Consider the following 19,704-nt stretch of genomic DNA (forward strand, 5'->3'; position numbering starts at 1 on the left):
GAGGGTAAAACACAGATCAGAATCTGAAAGCACACCTTCAACACATGAAGGAAGTGCCTGGGAGGAAAGGAGTTGGAGGCCAACCCTGCCAGGGAGCCTGCAAAAGAAATTAAAGAAAGATTAGGAAGAGGACAAAGACATGGATGGATCAGAAATCTAACAAAGACAGTCACTGTCACTGAAGGAGGGGAAAAAAAGACAAAACTGCATGCCTAATACACTGCTGTATCTGTTGCATCCCCCTAAAATGCTGATAGGACCTGGCACAATGGCTCATCCCTGTAATCCTTCTGGGAGGCCAAGGTGGAAGGACCGCCCGAGCTCAGGCATTGAGACCAGCCTGAGCAAGAGCAAGACTTTCTCTACTAAAAATAGAAAAACTAGTCAGGCATTGTGGCAGGCGCCTATAGTCCCAGTCACTTGGAAAACTGAGGAAGAAAGATGGCTTGAACCCAGGAGTTTGAGGTTGCAGGGAGCTATGTTGATGCCATTGCACTCTATCCTGGGCAACAGAGACTATATGGATAAAAAAATGCCGATAAGGAAAAGGTACTAGTCACTGATTCATTTGAAAGTAGAATACAGTTAAAAGATCCAAGGAGAATTCATCGAGCTTGTCTAAAAAGGGATTATGTTTTTTTTTTTTGTAGAGACAGAGTCTCACTTTATGGCCCTCGGTAGAGTGCCGTGGTCTCACACAGCTCACAGCAACCTCCAACTCCTGGGCTTAAGCAATTCTCTTGCCTCAGCCTCCCAAGTAGCTGGGACTACAGGCGCCTGCCACAACGCCCGGCTATTTTTGGTTGCAGTTTGGCCGGGGCTGGATTTGAACCCACCACCCTCGGTATATGAGGCCGGCACCTTACCAACTGAGCCATAGGCGCCGCCCGGGGGGATTATGTTATAGTAATGTTAGATTAAGAAAAAAAAATCAACGGTAATAACTCAGAAGCATTTCTGCAGCATTTCAGATGCCACAGTGCAAGAGTATGATCTAAGAGTATAAAAAGGGTAACAAGTGATACATCTGGGAAGGAAACAAACGTCTGACTTGATTTTTCACAAAGTATAAACCCTTCCCTTGAAAACATCTCTTATTATTTAGAAATTTATTTATCATAACAATATTTATTCTGTCTCTACGACAGCTTACAGAAGGTTCCCAATAGCTGCCCAAAAGCTGCTCCTCCAGAGAAGCTCCAGATCTCTGATCCCAAGGGGAGTGCTAAAGTAGTCCCATCCCCCTTCAAGATCCTCTTAGAAACAGTTGTAGATCCCACCATCTACACTGCTGACAGGACAAAGCAAAAAGATAAAACCACAGCCCTGTGCAGTATAAACATACAAAGAAAAAAATTTGTCTACCTCAAGAGGAGAATACAGAACCTGCTGGGATGATCTAGAGCTGTACTATTTAGTAAAGTAGCCACTAGCTACTCATGCAATTTAAATTTTAGTTAATTAAAACTAAAATTTTAGGCCAGTCAAGGTGGCTTATGCCTGTAATCCTAGCATTCTGGGAGACCAAGGCAGGAGGATTCCTTGAGCTCAGAAGTTCCATACCAGTCTAAGCAAGAACCAGACCCTATCACTACTAAAAAAAAAAAAAAAATAGAAAAATCAGCTGGTGGTGTGGTGAGCACCTGTGGTCCCTGCTATCAAAAGCACATATAATGAGAAGAAGATGGAGTCTGTCAGGCTAGGGCAGACATGACATAGCTGGTCTGCTCTGCTTGAGTCCTGCCTTTACCCCCGTCTCCCATTTTTACTGTTTTGTAAATTTAGCTCTCACCCTAAAAATGTCTACCTTGAGTAGTTTAGGTGGATTGATTTAAGAGATTAAGTTTTTTGGGCGGCGCCTGTGGCTCAGTCGGTAGGGCGCCGGCCCCATATACCGAGGGTGGCGGGTTCAAACCCGGCCCCGGCTGAACTGCAAACCAAAAAATAGCTGGGCGTTGTGGCGGGCGCCTGTAGTCCCAGCTACTCGGGAGGCTGAGGCAGGAGAATCACTTAAGCCCAGGAGTTGGAGGTTGCTGTGAGCTGTGTGATGCCATGGCACTCTACCGAGGGTGATAAAGTGAGACTGTCTCTACAAAAAAAAAAAAAAAAGAGAGATTAAGTTTTGGGGTTTTTTGCTTGTTTTTTATTTTTTGAGGCAGAGCCTCAAGCTGTTGCCCTGGGTAAAGTGTCATGGCATTATAGTTCACAGCAACTTCCAACTCGTGGGCTTAAGCGATTTTCTTGACTCAGCCTCCCAAGTAGCTGGAACTACAGGCGCCCACCACAACACCCAGCTATTTTTCGGTTGTAGTTGTCATTGTTGTTTGGTGGGCCCAGGTTGGATTTGAACCCGCTAGCTCTGGTGTATGTGGTCAGCACATTAGCCGCTTGAGCTATAGGCACCAAGCTGAGATTAACTTTTTTTTTGCAGTTTTTGGCCAGGGCTGGGTTTGAACCCACCACCTCTGGCATACGGGGCTGGTGCCCTATCCCTTTGAGCCACAGGCGCTGCCCCGCCGAGATTAACTTTTGAGTCGGACTGTTATTTTGGGTCATAAGTTATACAGATTATTGTTTACTATGGATCATGGGTTCTGCCAGTTATTGTTTAAGATATGGGTTAACATGGTCTTTACTTTGAACTCAAATGTATAAAACTGAAAATAGAAATGGAAGAGAACAGTCATAGAGAAAATTGAAAATGGAAGAGAACAGTCACAGAGAGGGTACTTTCACTGTACTCCAGAGTCCTGGCCTTCTGACAAATAGTTTGGTGGACCTATCCCTGTCTCTGTGTATCAGCTGACAGTGACAGGCAGCGCGATTTCTTTGTATGGTAACACTAGTAGGGAGGCTGAGCCAGGAGGGGAGTGCTTGAACTTAGAAGTGTGAGGTTGCTGTGAGCAAGGCTGATGCCATAACACTCTAGCCTGGGCAACAGAGTGAGACACTCTCTCTCAAAAAAAAAAAAAAAATTCAGTTTCTCTGGCTAGGTGCCTGTAGCTCAAGCGGCTAGGGTGCCAGCCACATACACCAGAGCTGGTGGGTTCGAATCCAGGCTGGGCCCACCAAACAACAATGACAATTACAATCAAAAAACAGCTGGGCGTTGTGGTGGGCACCTGTAATCCCAGCTACTTGGGAGGCTGAAGCAAGAGAATTGTATGAGCTGTGATGCCACATCACTCTAGCCAGGATGACAGCTTGAGACTCTGCCTCAAAAAAAAAAAAAAAAAAAAATTCAGTTTCTCAGTCATATTAGCCCCATTTCAAATTCTCATATTATTGAGCAGTATAGATACAGCATACTTCCATTACTGCAGTAACTACAACTGAACAGCACTGACCTAGACACCAAAAGCTTATGAAGTTATAGGTTAGTGGTGAGCACTCTTTGTTTTTTAAAAGGTAGCCTTACACACTTGTATGTAAGGCTACCTTTTAAAAAACTAGCCTTACACACTGCCTATGCCTGGCAGCATTTTGGGAGGCTGAGGTGGATGGACTGTCTGAGCTCAGGAGTTTGAGATCAACCTAAGCAAGAGTAAGACCCTGTCTCTAAAAAAATAGCTGGGCCTTGTGGCAGGAACCTATAGTCTCAGCTACTTGAGAGGCTGAGGCGAGGGGATCGCTTGAGCCCATAAATTTGAGGTTGCTAAGAGCTATGACACCATAGTACTCTACCCAGGGTGATGAAGTGAGACAGTGTCTAAATAAATAAATTAAATAAATAAATAAGGCAGCGCCCGTAGCTCAGTGGGTAGGGCGCCAGCCACATACACCCAGGCTGGTGGGTTCAAACCCGGCATAGGCTAGCTAAACAATAACAACAACAACAACAACAACAACAAAAATAGCTGGGCATTGTGGCAGGTGCCTATAGTCCCAGCTGCTTGGGAGGCTGAGGCAAGAAAATCACTTAAGCCCAAGAGTTTGAGATTGCTGTGAGCTGTGATGTCAAAGCACTCTACTGAGGGCAACATAGCGAGATGCTGTTTCAGAAAAAAAAAAAAAAAGTTTTAAAAATAAACTGATTTAAAAAAAAAAAAATCCCTCATGCCTATAATCCCAGTACTCTGAGTAGCTAAGGCATTCTCCTAAGGCAGGAGGATCCCCTAAACTCAAGAGTTCAAAAGCAGCCTGAGCAAGAGCGAGACCCCCATCTCTACTAAAAATAGAAAAACTGGCCAGGCCTTGTGGCAGGCACCTACGAGTCCCAGTTATTTGGGAGGCTGAGGCTAGAAGACTGCTTGAGCCCAAGAATTTGAGGTTGCCGTGAGCACAAAGTAATGGAGTAAGACTGTCTCAAAACACAAACAAACTGAGACTTCATAAAGGAATTTTTTTTTTTTTTTAAATAGTCTTACTTTGTCACCCCTGGTAGAGTGCCCGTGGCATCATAGCTCACAGCAATCTCCAACTCTTGGGCTCAAGTGATTCTCTTGCCTCATCCTCCCAAATAGCTGGGACTAAAGGTATCCACCACAATGCCTGGCTATTTTTTAAGAAACTGGGGTTTTGCTCTTGCTCAGATTAGTCTCAAACTTGTGAGCTCAGGGCAATTCACCTGCCTTGGCCTCCCAGAGTGCTAGGATTACATGCATGAGCCACTATGCCTGGCCTTCATAAAGGAATTTAAAAAGAGCTCAAATACTTGGATAAAACTATCCACATTTAGATAATTACCAGCACACTGATGAAAAAGTGCAATTTTTACTACTAAAAAACCTCTACTAACATGCTGTTAAGCTAAGGTTACTGACCCTCTGCATTAAAAATTCCGCGGGGGGGGTGGCGCCTGTGGCTCAGTCGGTAGGGCGCCGGCCCCATATGCCGAGGGTGGTGGGTTCAGGCCCGGCCAAGGCCAAACTGCAACCAAAAAAAAAAAATAGCTGGGCATTGTGGCTGGTGCCTGTAGTCCCAGCTGCTCGGGAGGCTGAGGCAAGAGAATCGCTTAAGCCCAGGAGTTGGAGGTTGCTGTGAGCTGTGTGAGGCCACGGCCCTCTACCCAGGGCCATAAAGTGAAACTCTGTCTCTACAAAAAAAAAAAAAAAAATTCTGCGGGGGCTCAGTGCCTGTAGCTCAAGTGGCTAAGGTGCCAGCCACATGCACCAGAGCTGGTGGGTTCGAATCCAGCCTGGGCCTGCCAAACAACAATGACAACTACAACCAAAAAATAGCTGGGCGTTGTGGAAGGCGCCTGTAGTCCCAGCTACTTGGGAGGCTGAGGCGAGAGAATCGCTTAAGCCCAGGAACTGGAGGTTGCTGTGAGCTGTGATGCCACAGCACTATACCCAGAGGGACAGCTTGAGGCTCTGTCTCAAATAAATAAATAAAAATTCTGTGGGTATTTGGCTAAGTGCTGACTAAGGCTTGGGCTCTCCTAATGCTTCTTGCCACTGGTTGAGAGTTATCTGGTCTATCACAGTGGCATCACTTTTTGCTTGGGAACTCATTTCCTGCTCCCATCCTATCTAGCGCATTTCTGACAAGAGATGTGACAATTACCTTTTAGAACATTAAGGGACACTCACCCTCTAGTCCACACTAAATGTAGCACTTTATGACTATTCTTTAATGAAAACCTCAATAAATCTTTTTTTTTTTTTTTGAGACAGAGCCTCAAGCTGTTGCCCTGGGTAGAAGGCTGTGGCATCACAGCTCACAGCAACCTCCAACTCCTGGGCTTAGGCGTTTTTCTTGCCTCAGCCTCCCTAGTAGCTGGGACTACAGGTGTTCAACACAATGCCTGGCTATTTTTTTGTTGCAGTTTGGCTGGGGCTGGGTTTAAACCCGCCACCCTTGGTATGGGGTCGGCGCCCTACCCACTGAGCCACAGGTGCCACCCATGCTTTTTTTTCTTTTTAAAGCAACCATGGCATAAATCCTTTGCCTATTTCTGCCATCTTGCAGGTTATAAAAAATGGTGATCCCTGGCTTCTACATGCTCCAGGTCTAACATCTTCCTCCCTCCGCTGCTTACGTGTCTAGTTATTTTTTTTCGTGTCTAGTTGTTAACAGACAGGGAAAACTTGAATTGCAGGAAGGTTTACTTCAATTTCTACTGCAACAATCAAATCAAAATAACTAACTTGTTTCTGTTCTCACCACTAAATATGCATTCCCCTTCCTAATAGTTCCTTAATTTGTCAGAAGCCAATTTGGCCTTCTACTTGTTTTCTCAAGACTGGCTTTTGGCTTTCACCAGGTTTGGCAGTATCTGAACCAATAGAAGGTAGAGGAAGGCATGAAAAATAGAGCAAAACAGCAAGCTCTTCCATTTTTGCTAGGTCTTTTGGGTAAGGAAGCTGGAATGACCTGTTACAAGAGGCAGCATATGCTAGGAAGAACCTTATACCCCTGGATCTAGGTCAAAGTCTAAAGGCACAGGTTCTAGTCTTGGCTTCACCATCTTAATAGATATTAGCTTCAGACAAGTCACATAACCCCTTAGTGTCATTTGTAAAATGGAATCAAAATACCATCAACTACTTATTTCACAACAAGAGATTGGGAGATCTAAAAAAAATATTTATAAAAATGTTCTGGGATATGGTTAAATACTATTAAAAACTTCATTTCATATGTCTATACAATTTCTGCCCGCCTCAAACAAATATAAGTATAGGTAGTTGTTTCTTTTCATCACTGAAGCCAAAACAAGCATAGCAAAATTATCCACTCCTTGACAATTCTGAGCTGTAGACAAAATTATAGGCACACTAAAATAAAATGGGAAACGTACCAACAACGACAAGAAATGAGTTAACATAAGCCTTGCTTAAAGCTATATTGAGAATGCTTCCTCACAGTCATCTCAGGACAAATTTCTCTATATTGGGTCTAGACTTCCTTTAGTTCCCTAAAGCCCAGAAGGGTCCAGCAATATCCTTGGCAAACAGTATATTTATGAGGAGAATGGATAGAAAAATGAGTTGAAGTAATACATATATCTAGGCTTCTTTAAGGAGACAGGGCAAGCCACAAAGGAGATACCAAAACATCTACAAGGTCAACATAGCAGTGAGGGCTCAAGTGTAAGAGTAGGAAATAGTTAGGTTTCAGTCCCAACTTTGCCACTTACTGGCTGTGCTAAGGGAGAAATAATACCACCTACCTCAAAGGAATAGTCCGAGAATTAGAGAGAACATATGTAAAACACTTGGTATATAAAAGGTGCTTAATAAATAACAGCAGGATAAGAAAAAAAAAATCCAAACTAAACCAAAAGGACAATAAAAAAACCCCTTAAGACATCTAGGTCCTATTCAAATCTGAAGGCTTTTCCCTTATACCAGGGGTTCTAAACCAAAGCAACTTTGCCCCCACAGGACATTTGGTACTATCTGGAGACAGCTTTGGTTGTCATCACTTCGAGGTGCTCCTGGCATCTAGGGAGCATATGCTGCTAAACATCCTACAGTGCAGAGAACAGTGTCCCACTATTATCTGGTCCAAAACACCAACAGTGCTGAGATTACATCCTGCCATATAGCATTCTCTGCTACTTAATATGAGTAAACTACCGCACCTTTCTTAACCTTAGTTTACTCATCAGCAATATGGGAATACATTATCTCTGCTCCCTACCTCATCAAACTATTGAGAGAATCAAGTGAAATAATGGATAAGAGGCATTTTCATCAATAGACCTCTACATACAGCAAAGCACCCACTTGCTGGTGAAAAACAGAAGAATTTCCCTTACTGGGAAGGGAAGGATGTTAATGGGGGTAGAATTCTTTTTGGGGAATGCCACCATCCAAACAGGGTCTCTTGCCTATCTACCTGCTTGACGAGGGCAATGGAGATCTCATAAACGGTGAGGTGACAGCAGCACTTATTTCTCAGGGAGAAAGACAGAGCATGATAAGTAGGTAGGAACAGCACAGGCATATCAAAGAGGAGCTGACAGATGTTAGGAAGTGAGACACTGCTTGGTGTCTTAGACTATTCAGGCTGCCACAACAAAATAATAGACTAGACTGCTTCAAATAACAGAAATGCATTTTCTCACAGTTCTGGAGGCTAGAAAGTTCAACACTGGGGTTCCCTTTTTGAAGAGGGCCCTGCCCCTAACTTGTAGACATTTGCCTTCTGTATCCTCACATGGCAGGAGGAGAGAGAGATCCTTTCCTCTTCTTCTTCTTTTTTTTTTCTGTAGAGACAGAGTCTCACTTTACCGCCTTCAGTAGAGTGCCATGATGTCACAGGACTCACAGCAACCTCTAGCTCTTGGCTTCCGCGATTCTCCTGCCTCAGCCTCCCGAGCAGCCTCTTCTTTTTTTTTTGAGACAAGAGTCTTGCTCTGTCACCGTCAGGTAGAGTGCCATAGTGTCATAGCTCACAGCAACCTCAAACTCTTGAGCTCAAACTATCCTCTTGCTTTAGCCTCCGAATAGCTGGTACTACAGGTGCCTTCCACAACTCCTGGCTAGATTCTGTTAGCTTAGGCCTCTACCATTATGACCTTATTTAATTTTAATCATCTCCATAAAGTCTCTGTATCTAATAAAGTCGCAAGGGAGGTTAGCGTTTCAACATACAAATTTGGGGTGAGCACAGTGCAGTTTGTAATATTCAGATACACATCAGACATAGCTAAAGAGAGCAAACCTGTGGCCTCAGCGAGGAGACTCAGTGCTTTTCTATGCATACATCCACTAAATTCTTTTCCATCTGTCTTCTCTATAAGACATCCATTCAATCAATTCTTGCAATTTCTTCTTCTTTTTTTTTTTTTTATTCTTGCAATTTCTTAATTTAGGTGCCCCCTCAGGTATTCTATAGTCTTTCCAGGTTAGAAAAGGATCTTTCTCTCATTTGTCCCCCAGTTCTCAAATATCTGAGAGCCATCAGGTCATGAGTTTCCAAATTGGCTAAACAGAATCACTTTGGGCACAGTTCTCAATTTGGGGAGTTTTTTGTTTTTTTTTGAGACAGAGTCCCATTTTGTCCCTCTCCGTAGAGTGCTGTAGCGTTATAGCTCACGCAACCTCAAACTCCTGGGCTCAAGCCATTCTCTTGCCTTAGCCTCCCAAGTAGCTGGGACTACAGGTGCCTGCCACAAGGCCCGGCTGGTTTTTTTGGTTGTTGCAGTTGTCACTGTTGTTCAGCAGGCCTGGGCTGGGTTTGAACCCACCAGCCTCAGTGTATGTGGCCAGCGCCCTAATCACTGAGCTATGACACCAAGCCAATTTTGGGAGCTTTTAAAAATGCTCAACCATTCGTTTTTAGCAGGAGACGCCATCTTCCAGTAATTCACCAAACTAAAAGGGAAAGAGGAGAGCCACCTGATATATGTTCTCTAGGCTTTTAAGAAAACATGGAGTGGTTCCTTTGGCCACATATATGTAAATCTACAAGGTGATATTGTAGACATCAAGGGAATGGGTACTGTTCTAAAAGGTATGCCACACAGATGTTACCATGGCAAAAGTGGAAAAGTCTACAATGTTACCTAGCATGCTGTTGGCATTGTTGTAAACAAACAAGTTAAGGCCAAGATTCTTGCCAAGAGGATTAATATTCATATTGAGCATATTAAGTACTCTAAGAGCTGAGATAGCTTTCTAAAATGCATGAAGGAAAATGATCATAAAAAGAAGGATGCTAGGGCGGCGCCTGTGGCTCAGTGGGTAGGGTGCCGGCCCCATATGCGGAGGGTGGTGGGTTCAAACCCAACCCCGGCCAAACTACAACAAAAAAAACAGCCGGGCATTGTGGCGGGTGCCTGTAGTACCAGCTACTCGGGAAGCTGAAGCTAGTTGGAGGCTGCTGTGAGCTGTGTGATGCCACGGCACTTTACCGAGGGTGATAAAGTGAGACTCTGTGTCTACCAAAAAAAAATAAAAAAGTAAAGGTACCTGGGTTCAACTGAAGCACCAGCCTGCTTTACCCAGAGAAGCTCACCTTGTGAGAACCAGTGGAAAGGAGCCTGAGCTCCTGGAACCCATTCCCTATGAATTTATGGCATAATAGGCTACAGCACCAAGAAAACGAATGGAACAGGAATCTGTTCCCCATGAATTCATGACATAATAGGCATAGCAAGCTTTGTCACATTCAATGGAAAGGCACCTTCCTGAGCTGCTGAAACCTTTTCCCTGTGAATTCATGGCATAATAGTTATAAAAGGCTACTATAAAAACATTCCTCTTCACTGACTAAAAGTATGGTATGCTCTTCTCCAAAGAAGTATTTAAAGCAAATTTTAATAATGTGCTAAAAAAGGGCGGCGCCTGTGGCTCAGCGGGTAGGGCGCCAGTCCCATATGCCGGAGGTGGCGGGTTCAAACCCAGCCCCGGCCAAATTAAAAAAAAAAAAAAAGGGAAGATCAACCACACCCCAGACTAATTTGGTCAGGTATCATAAGGAGGCAGGGCACAGGCATCAGTAATTCTTAAATCTCCCCTGGTAATTCCAATAAAGAAGTCAAGGGTGGTACTTATGGCTCAGTGGGTAGGGCACCAGCCCCATATACTGAGGGTGGCGGGTTTAAACCCGGCCCTGGCCAAACTGCAACAAAAATATAGCCGGGAATTGTGGTGGGTGCCTGTAGTCCCAGCTACTCAGGAGGCTGAGGCAAGAAAATCACCTAAGCCCAGGAGCTGGAAGTTGATGTAAGCTATGTGACTCCATGGCACTCTACTGAGGGTGACAAAGTGAGACTTTGTCTCTAGAAAAAAAAAAAAAAAAAAAAGTCAAAGTTTAGAACCACTGATCGTACGTAGACAGGGTATGTGCCCTGTCTCCCTCTTCTACCCCCCAGATTCCAATTTAGTTGGTCTAGAGTGCCATGGAGGCATAGCTCACAGAAACCTAAAACTCAGGCTCAAGCGATTCTTTTGCCTCAGCCTCTGGGAGTAGCTGGACTACAGGTACCAGCCACAATGCCCAGCTATTTTTTTTTTTTTTTTGTAGAGACAGAGTCTCACTGCACCGCCCTCGGGCAGAGTGCCGGGGCGTCACACGGCTCACAGCAACCTCTAACTCTTGGGCTTACGCGATTCTCCTGCCTCAGCCTCCCGAGCAGGTGGGACTACAGGTGCCCGCCACAACACCTGGCCATTTTTCTGCTGCAATTTGGCCGGGGCTGGGCTTGAACCTGCCACCCTTGGCATATGGGGCCGGCGCCCCACTCACTGAGCCACAGGCGCCGCCAATGCCCAGCTATTTTTAAAGATGAGGTCTTGCTCTTGCTCAGGCTGGTCTCGAATTCCTGAGCTCAAGCAACCCACCTGCCTCAGCCTCCTAGAGAGCTAGGATTATATGTGTGAGCCACCACATCCAGCTGAAAAATCTGTATTCTTAAGCAATTCCCAAGCTGACTCTGAGGATCACCTAAGTTTAGGATAAATAACCTATCCAAAGTTAAACTGCCCTCTCTCACCTGTCTTGTTTATTCATTTCCATGGCTATATGCAAGTTTTACAGATACAGATTTCATTTCCTTCCTTTCTTCAAGGCACATCATTTGGTGGACAGTCCTTCACATACTTAAAGGAGAAAGTTTTTTTTAAACATGTGGGGAAGAAGCAAGAGAAACCAAATAGCGCAGCTTGTCAAGGGAGAGAATAAGAAGTCTGATGGAAAATAAAGGAAGAGGTGGGAGTGGGGATGGTCACAGGGATGAAATGGAGCTGACAGGATTCAATAGCAAATTAGTAAACACGTAAGTCAGTAGCCCTGGAAGTTGTAGGTGAAGGGCTTTGCTTTGGGCAGAACAAGAATAAACAACATCTTCTGGTGTTGCCCCCATCCCAGCCATGCCCATCTTTTTTTTTTTTTTTTGTAGAGACAGAGTCTCACTTTATGGCCCTCAGTAGAGTGCCGTGGCATCACACAGCTCACAGCAACCTCCAACTCCTGGGCTTAAGCGATTCTCTTGCCTCAGCCTCCCGAGTAGCTGGGACTACAGGCACCCGCCATAACGCCCGGCTATTTTTTGGTTGCAGTTCAGCCGGGGCTGGGTTTGAACCCGCCACCCTCAGCATATGGGGCCGGTGCCTTACCGACTGGGCCACAGGCGCCGCCCAGCCATGCCCATCTTTATACTTTCTCTCCATCAACACTCCCTCAGGAAAAGATGCCATGGACTCACGCATACCAAACTACAAGAGTATTTTAATAGGGGACAATAACAACAAACCCAAAGAACAGGGTGGAAAAGAAGGAATTCCAAGGCAGATTTATTGAATAGAAAGAAAACAGAGAGAAGTTAAGCCTTTCTCAACTTTTTGGTAACTCATATCACTCCATTCTTTATTTGGTGAGTCCTGGTGGCTATTAACCACACTGCTCATTGGGGAGTTCTCTAACACTAACATAAAAATGAGGTATGTTGCCGGGCATGGTGGCTCACACCTATAATACTAGCACTCTGGGAGGCCGAGGCAGGCAGATTGCCCTGAGCTCACAAGTTCGAGACCAGCCTGAGCCAGAGTGAGACCTTGTCTCTAAAAATAGTCAGGTGTTGTGGCAGGTGCTCACAGTCCCAGCTACTTGGGACGCTGAGGCAAGAGAGTTGCTTAAGGGCTAAAAGAGGTGGCTCATGCCTGTAATCCTAGCACTCTGGATGGCTAAGATGGGTGGATAGCTTGAGCTCATGAGTTTGAGACCGGCTTGAGCAAAAAAATAAGATCCCATCTCTACTAAAATAATAGAAAAACTGGGTAGCGCCTGTGGCTCAAAGGGGTAGGGCGCTAGCCCCATATGCCAGAGATGGCGGGTTCAAACCCAGCTCCGGCCAAAAACTGCAAAAAAAAAAAAAGAAAAACTGAGGCAAGAGTATCGCTTGACCCCAAGAGTTGGAGGTTGCTGTGAGCTATGACAGCACAGCACTCTACCCAGGGCAAGAGCTTAAGATTCTGTCTTAAAAAAAAACAAAAGAAGAGGTATGTACTGACATCCAGGCATCTTTGATGAAAAACATGATGTTGGCTCAGCGCCTGTGGCTCAAGCGGCTAAGGCGCCAGCCACATACACCAGAGCTGGTGGGTTTGAATCCAGCCCATGCCCGCCAAACAATGATGGCTGCAACCAAAAAATAGCCAGACGTTGTGGCGGGCACCTGTAGTCCCAGCTACTTGGGAGGCAGAAGCAGGATAATCACTTGAGTCCAGGAGTTGGAAGTTGCTATGAGCTGTGATGCCACAGCACTCTACTCAGGGGGACAGCTTGAGCCTCTTTTGTTTGTCTCAAAACAAACAAAAAACCCCACAATGTTGACAGAAAGGTCAAATCACAGACTTCACAAACTTTGGAGAGGCTTGCAGCCTATATACATCACAAGTCATGGATGTTAAATTTTCCTTATAGAAATTAAATCCTGGCCAGGCAACGTGGCTTACACCTGTAATCCTAGCACTCTGGGAGGCCAAGGCAGGTGGATTCCCTGAGCTCTCAGGTTCGAGACCAGCCTGAGCCAGAGTGAGACCCTGTCTCTAAAAATAGCCTATAGTCTCAGCTACTTGGGAGGCTGAAGCAAGAGAATTGCTTGAGCCCAAGAGTTTCACGTTGCTGTGAGGTATGACACCATAGCACTCTACTGAGGTCTCAAAAGAAAAAAAATAAATAGTTAAACCCTACCCTACCCCAATGCTTTCTGCTTAACTTTGCCATATTATTTTTTTCCAAATATAATTTTTTTTTTATTTTTGAGATGAAGTCTCACTATGTCACTCTCGGTAGAGTGCTGTGGCATCACAGCTCATAGCAACCTCTAACTCTTGGGCTTAGGCAATTCTCTTGCCTCAACCTCCCAAACAGCTGGGACTATAGGTGCCTACCACAATGCCCAGCTATTTTTTTGTTGTAGCTGTCATTGTTGTTCAGCTGGCCCATGCCAGGTTCAAACTACCAGAAAACCCACCAGCTTTAGTGTGTGTGGCAGGTGCCGTAATCACCGTGCTACGGGCACCGAGCCCGAAATATAACTTCATTGAATTTGGCCTGTGGAAATAAAAGTAGTTTAAGAGGCTGGGCACAGTGGCTCACATCTGTAATGATAGCATTCTGGGAGGCTGAGGTAGGTGGATCACCTGAGCTTAGGAGTTCAAGACCACCTTGAGTAAAGTGAGACCTCATCTCTACTAAAAATAGAAAGAAAACTAGCCATGTATTGTGGTGGGTTTCTATAGTCCCAGCTACTTGGGAGGCTGAGGAAAGAGGATTACTTGAGCCTAAGGGTTTTGATTTTTTGTGTGTGTGTGTGTGGTTTTTGGCCGGGGCTAGGTTTGAACCCGCCACCTCCGGCATATGGGACCGGGGCCCTACTCCTTGAGCCACAGGCGCCACCTGGTTTTGATTTTTTATTTTTTTTTTTTTTTGTAGAGACAGAGTCTCACTTTATGGCCCTCAGTAGAGTGCCGTGGCCTCACACAGCTCACAGCAACCTCCAACTCCTGGGCTTAAGCGATTCTCTTGCCTCAGCCTCCCGAGTAGCTGGGACTACAGGCGCCCGCCACAACGCCCGGCTATTTTTTGGCTGCAGTTTGGCCGGGGCCGGGTTTGAACCCGCCACCCTCGGTATATGGGGCCGGCGCCTTACTGACTGAGCCACAGGCGCCGCCCTGGTTTTGATTTTTTTAATTATTATTATTAAAACATAGCTGTGGAGCCTAAGGGTTTAAGGTTGCTGTGAGCTATGATAGCACAGGACTCAATCCCAGGGTGACTGAGTAAGACTCTGTTTCAAAAAAAAAAAGAAAAAAAAAGTGGGTTAAGAAATATATTTTGAACAGTATTCCCTCCATTGAAAGTCAAGCTAAATATGCTGTGTTAGTCACTATTCAAATGATACAGAAAATGAACTAATAGCAGAAGGAAAGACTTGCATATATTTTAGCAAACACGGAGTAGTCTTTACCTTATCATTTAGAAGTGGTTTGATCTCTGTGAGTTGAACATCCTGAAGTTCATCCATGAGGACAGATGAGAACAGGGGAATCTCAAGAATAAATCAGTAACTCTGAAAAAGAAGAGAAAGAAGTGAAGAAAAAGGCTTCAGCCAGGAGTTGGAAATAAAATAGTCACACTACACGCATTCATTCAAATAACAGAGCTTACTCTGCGTCACACTGCTCAGGGGGCTTAAGAGACATAGTTATGGCAGACAGATGCTAAAGTGGCCTGCATGATTCTTGCTTCCTGGTATTCACATCCTTACATAATTCTGCCCTCCTGGGAAAGGTAGAGGTAGAACCTGTGGCTTGCTTTTGAACAATAGAATATGGCCTAGAACGCTAGAAAGCTTTAGGGGTGGGGGGCAGAGTCACCTGAGCTCAAGAGTTCAAGACCAGCCTGAGCAAAACAAGACCTCTGTCTCTACTAAAAACAGAAAAACTATAGCCGGGCATTGTGGCGGGTGCCTGTAGTCCCAGCTACTTGGGAGGCTGAGGCAAGAGAATCGCTTAAGCCCAGGAGTTGGAGGTTGTTGTGAGCTGTGTGAGGCCACGGCACTCTACTGAGGGGCATAAAGTGAGACTCTGTCTCTACAAAAAAAAAAAAAAAGAAAGAAAAACTAGTCAGGCATTGTGCAGGTGCTTATAATCCCAGTTACTCAGAGGCTGAGGTAAGAGAATTGCTTGAGCCTAGGAATTTGAGGTTGCCATAGCTATGATGCCATGACACTCTACCCAAGGTGACTAGGTAGGATTCTGTCTCAAAAAAAAAACCCCAAACAAACCAAAAAAACAACATAATACAGCAAAAGTGATAGGATGGAGTACCTGTATGTGATTTACACTATGTGATTTTTTTTTTTTTTGTACAGACAGAGTCTCACTGTACCGCCCTCGGGTAGAGTGCCGTGGTGTCACACGGCTCACAGCAACCTCTAACTCTTGGGCTTACGCGATTCTCTTGCCTCAGCCTCCCGAGCAGCTGGGACTACAGGTGCCCACCACAACGCCCGGCTATTTTTTTGTTGCAGTTTGGCCAGGGCTGGGTTTGAACCTGCCACCCTTGGCATATGGGGCTGGCGCCCTACTCACTGAGCCACAGGCGTCGCCCTCACTATGTGATGTTTTAACAATTGTCTTGCTGGCAGTGGACGGCGCAAGCGCGGGCAGAAAAAAAAAAAACAATTGTCTTGCTGACACTATGTGATGTTTTAACAATTGTCTTGCTGACACTCTCTACCCTGCTAGCTTTGAAGAAGCAAGCTGAGGTATTGGGAGAGGGTCATGTGGCAAGGAACTGACAGCAGCCTCCAGCTGAATCTGAGAACCTCAGTCCAACAGTCTGCAAGGAACTGAATGCGACCAACCACCACAGGAGCCTGGAAGCAGATCCTTCCCCAGCTGAGTCTCAGATGAGAAGCAAGCCCTGACCAACAGCTTGATTGCAGCCTTGCAGAAGACCTATGCAACCTTCAGCAGACTCCTGCCTCATGGAAACTATAAGATAATAAATATGTGTTGTTTCAGGCCACTAAATTTGTGGCAATACTTTCATGTAGCAAAAAATAAATAATAAATACAATAATCTTTGCCCTCATGAATTATACACTTTAGTTACTGAAATGGATAAGGACACAACATGCTCAGAGATATGCTTCAAGAAGCAATAGCTTAGAGGAAGAACTTAAGAGGGATAAAAATGGAAGGTTAATGCTGTATGTAGGATAAGGCCCTGAATTAGGAACGGCAATAGGTATGGGGAATCATAGCCGTTGATGCAGTATGGTAGTCAGCTTCTAAGATGGCTTCCAATGAGCCCAATGATCACTGTTACCCAGTATTCACACTCATGTATTATCCCCCACCCCCCAGAAATCAGGGATGGCCTGTGTAGAACAGTAAGTTAGCTGCTCCAGTGTGACTTAGAGGAGCTGGCAACAAAGCAGTAGACATTCACCTTCCACATGTTAGAGGACTTAATGTTTTCTTTCCAGACTCAATTTTTGCTCAGTTCTTATTGTTGCCAACCCTTACCAATGGGCAATTTTGTAACTTCTATAAGAAAGCTTAAGATCACATGGTGGAAAACTCCCATCTCTAGATCCCTGGGCTGCACAGACTGGCTCCCTCCTGGGGACCCAAACGGCGTCCCAGCATCTGCACAAATGCTATAGCTGCCAGATCCCATCATGGTACTAAGAGCTATTTTTATAGTGTGTGTGTGTGTGTGTGTGTGTGTGTGTGTGTATATATATATATTTTTTTTTTTTTTTTTTGAAACAGAGCCTCAAGCTGTCACCCTGGGTAGAGTGCTGTGGCATCACAGCTCACAGCAACCTCCAACTCCTGGACTCAAGCAATTCTCCTGCCTCTACCTCCCAAGTAGCTGGGACTACAGGCGCCCACCACAACGCCCAGCTATTTTTTGGTTGCAGCCGTCATTGTTGTTTGGCGGGCCCGGGCTGGATTCGAACCCACCAGCTCAAGTGTATGTGGCTGGCACCTTAGCCGCTTGAGCCACAGGTGCTGAGCCTAACATATATATTTTTTAAGAGACAGAGTTTCACTTTGTAGCCCTCAGTAAAGTGCCAAGGCATCACAGCTCATAGCAACCTCCAGCTCCTGCGCTTAGGCGATTCTCTTGCCTCAGCCTCCTGAGAAGCTGGGACTGCAGGCACCCGCCACAATGCACAGCTATTTTTTGTTGCAGTTTGGCTGGGGCCAGGTTTGAACCTGCCACCCTCGGTATATGGGGCCGGTGTCCTACTCACTGAGCCACAGGCGCCACCTCAGAGCTATTAATATTTTTAAAAGGCCAGTACAGAGTTTATAAACTGCAGTAGACAATTTTATGTCTTTCCTAGTCTTATGAGGAAAAGGGAAGACAGATGAGTAAAAACTAGCCATCCTCAAGTTAAGGAAGTGAGTCTAGTACTAAATGGGTGGAAAGGGAAAAAGGTGGGCACCTACTCCGTGCCAGGAATTATCTAAGTACCTCATGTTTAATCTTCACAATAATCCTCTGTGGTAGATATCTTCACTTCCTACTTTGTAGATGAGAAATTTAGACTCATGAGAAATTTAATTAACTTCTCTGAAATCCCCTATCTAATAAGTAATAGGAAGGTGGACTAGTCCTAGCTGCTCAGGAGCCTGAGGAAGAGGATCACTTGAGCCCAAGATTTAAGTCCAGCTTGGGCAACATAGCAAGACCTCATCTCTAATAATAGTAATAATACTAGGCTTGGCACCTGTGGCTCAAGTGGCTAAGGTGCCAGCCACATATACCTGAGCTGGCGGGTTCAAATCCAGCCCAGGCCCGCCGAAACAACAATGACGGCTGCAACCAAAACATAGCCGGGTGTTGTGGCGGGTGCATGTAGTCCCAGCCACTTGGGAGGTGGAGGCAGGAGAATCACTTGAGCCCAGGAGTTGGAGGTTGCTGTGAGCTGTGATGCCACGATGGCACTCTACCTAGGGAGACAGCTTGAGGCTCTGGTCTCAAAAAAAAAAGAAAATAATAAAAATAATAATAATAATGATAGTAAATAGTAGTACAAGGATTTAAAAACATTTGCTTTTGGGCGGCGCCTGTGGCTCAGTGAGTAGGGCGCCGGCCCCATATGCCGAGGGTGGTGGGTTCAAACCCAGCCCCGGCCAAACTGCAACAAAAAATAGCCGGGCGTTGTGGCTGGCGCCTGTAGTCCCAGCTGCTTGGGAGGCTGAGGCAAGAGAATCGCGTAAGCCCAAGAGTTAGAGATTGCTGTGAGCCGTGTGACACCACGGCACTCTACCCGAGCGTGGTACAGTGAGACTCTGTCTCTACAAAAAAAAAAAAAAAAAATTTGCTTTTCCCATTATAGCTTGAGCATTCCAAATCCAATAATCTAAAATCTGAAATGATCCAATTAGCATTTCCTATCAGTATCATGTTAGCAATCATTTTGGAATTCTAGATTTGGGATATTTAACCAGTAAATCTATAGTAGAACCTCTATAGTTGACCACCTCCTTAAGTTGACCTAATTTTCATATACTGGACACGCACCACGTCAGTATATGTATCAGTATAATCGGCTTACTTCCTTATGTTGACCACCTCTGTACGTTGACCTATTTGATACAGTCCCTTGGATGGTCAACGTACAGAGGTTTTACTGTGTAATGCCAATATAACAAAATCAGAAAAATCTGAACTCTCAAACACTTCTGGTGCCACTAATTTCATGTAAGGGATATTCAACATGTATACCATAATGGCTATCCCAAGGCCCCAACTAACTAGTTGTTGGACCATGGGCCTGTTCCTTCCTCTTACCCATATTGTGATACTTCCTTGAGGTAATAGAAGCCTAAAGCAATTGTATACATACCAACAATGACTCAGATATCTTAAAAATGAAATTTTGAGTCATCGCACCAGGACAAGAGCCCTCACTAGCTCCACAGTTAATGAAGGGCATGGAGAACACAGAACGAGCAGAGAAAAAGAAACTAGGTAACCAGTTTCAGAAGAAAGAGCTATTTCTTGTCTGTTATCAGAACGGTGTATGATCCTTTTATAGTTCATAAGTATGATGACCGAGTGTCACACATGTGTGAGATGTGCCTCCCTCAAACCGTATTACATTACCCATCTGACATGGAAAAAAAAAGAACAGTGTGTCTCCAACTCTATCACCTGGGGATCTTGTTTAGGATGTTAGACATCATCAGTTTTGAGGGATGACAGTCTAACATGTGACCTCATCACTGAGGAGTGGAGATTATCTGAGTCAAGCAAGTACAGAACTAAAAAGCT

General features: G+C 45.1%; 1 protein-coding gene and 1 pseudogene across 5 annotated transcripts in view; one reads left to right on the forward strand and one right to left on the reverse strand.

Moving 5' to 3' along the window:
* NDRG3 (NDRG family member 3) overlaps nt 1–19,704 on the reverse strand; it is a 93,079-nt gene that overhangs the window by 60,100 nt on the left and 13,275 nt on the right. For 4 of the 5 annotated variants that reach the window (XM_053573566.1, XM_053573569.1, XM_053573570.1 and 1 more), the window contains exon 2: nt 14,870–14,971. In XM_053573566.1, the coding sequence (XP_053429541.1) occupies nt 14,870–14,926 (57 nt within the window). In that variant the 5' untranslated portion in view covers nt 14,927–14,971. Of the gene's footprint in view, nt 1–14,869; nt 14,972–16,270; nt 16,294–19,704 lie in introns of those variants that run through there. The other variant, XM_053573568.1, reaches the window with a different exon arrangement.
* On the forward strand, nt 19,457–19,546 carry LOC128574412 (uncharacterized; annotated as a pseudogene).

Source organism: Nycticebus coucang, chromosome 21, assembly GCF_027406575.1.
Source record: "Nycticebus coucang isolate mNycCou1 chromosome 21, mNycCou1.pri, whole genome shotgun sequence".
Classification (NCBI taxonomy): domain Eukaryota; kingdom Metazoa; phylum Chordata; class Mammalia; order Primates; family Lorisidae; genus Nycticebus; species Nycticebus coucang.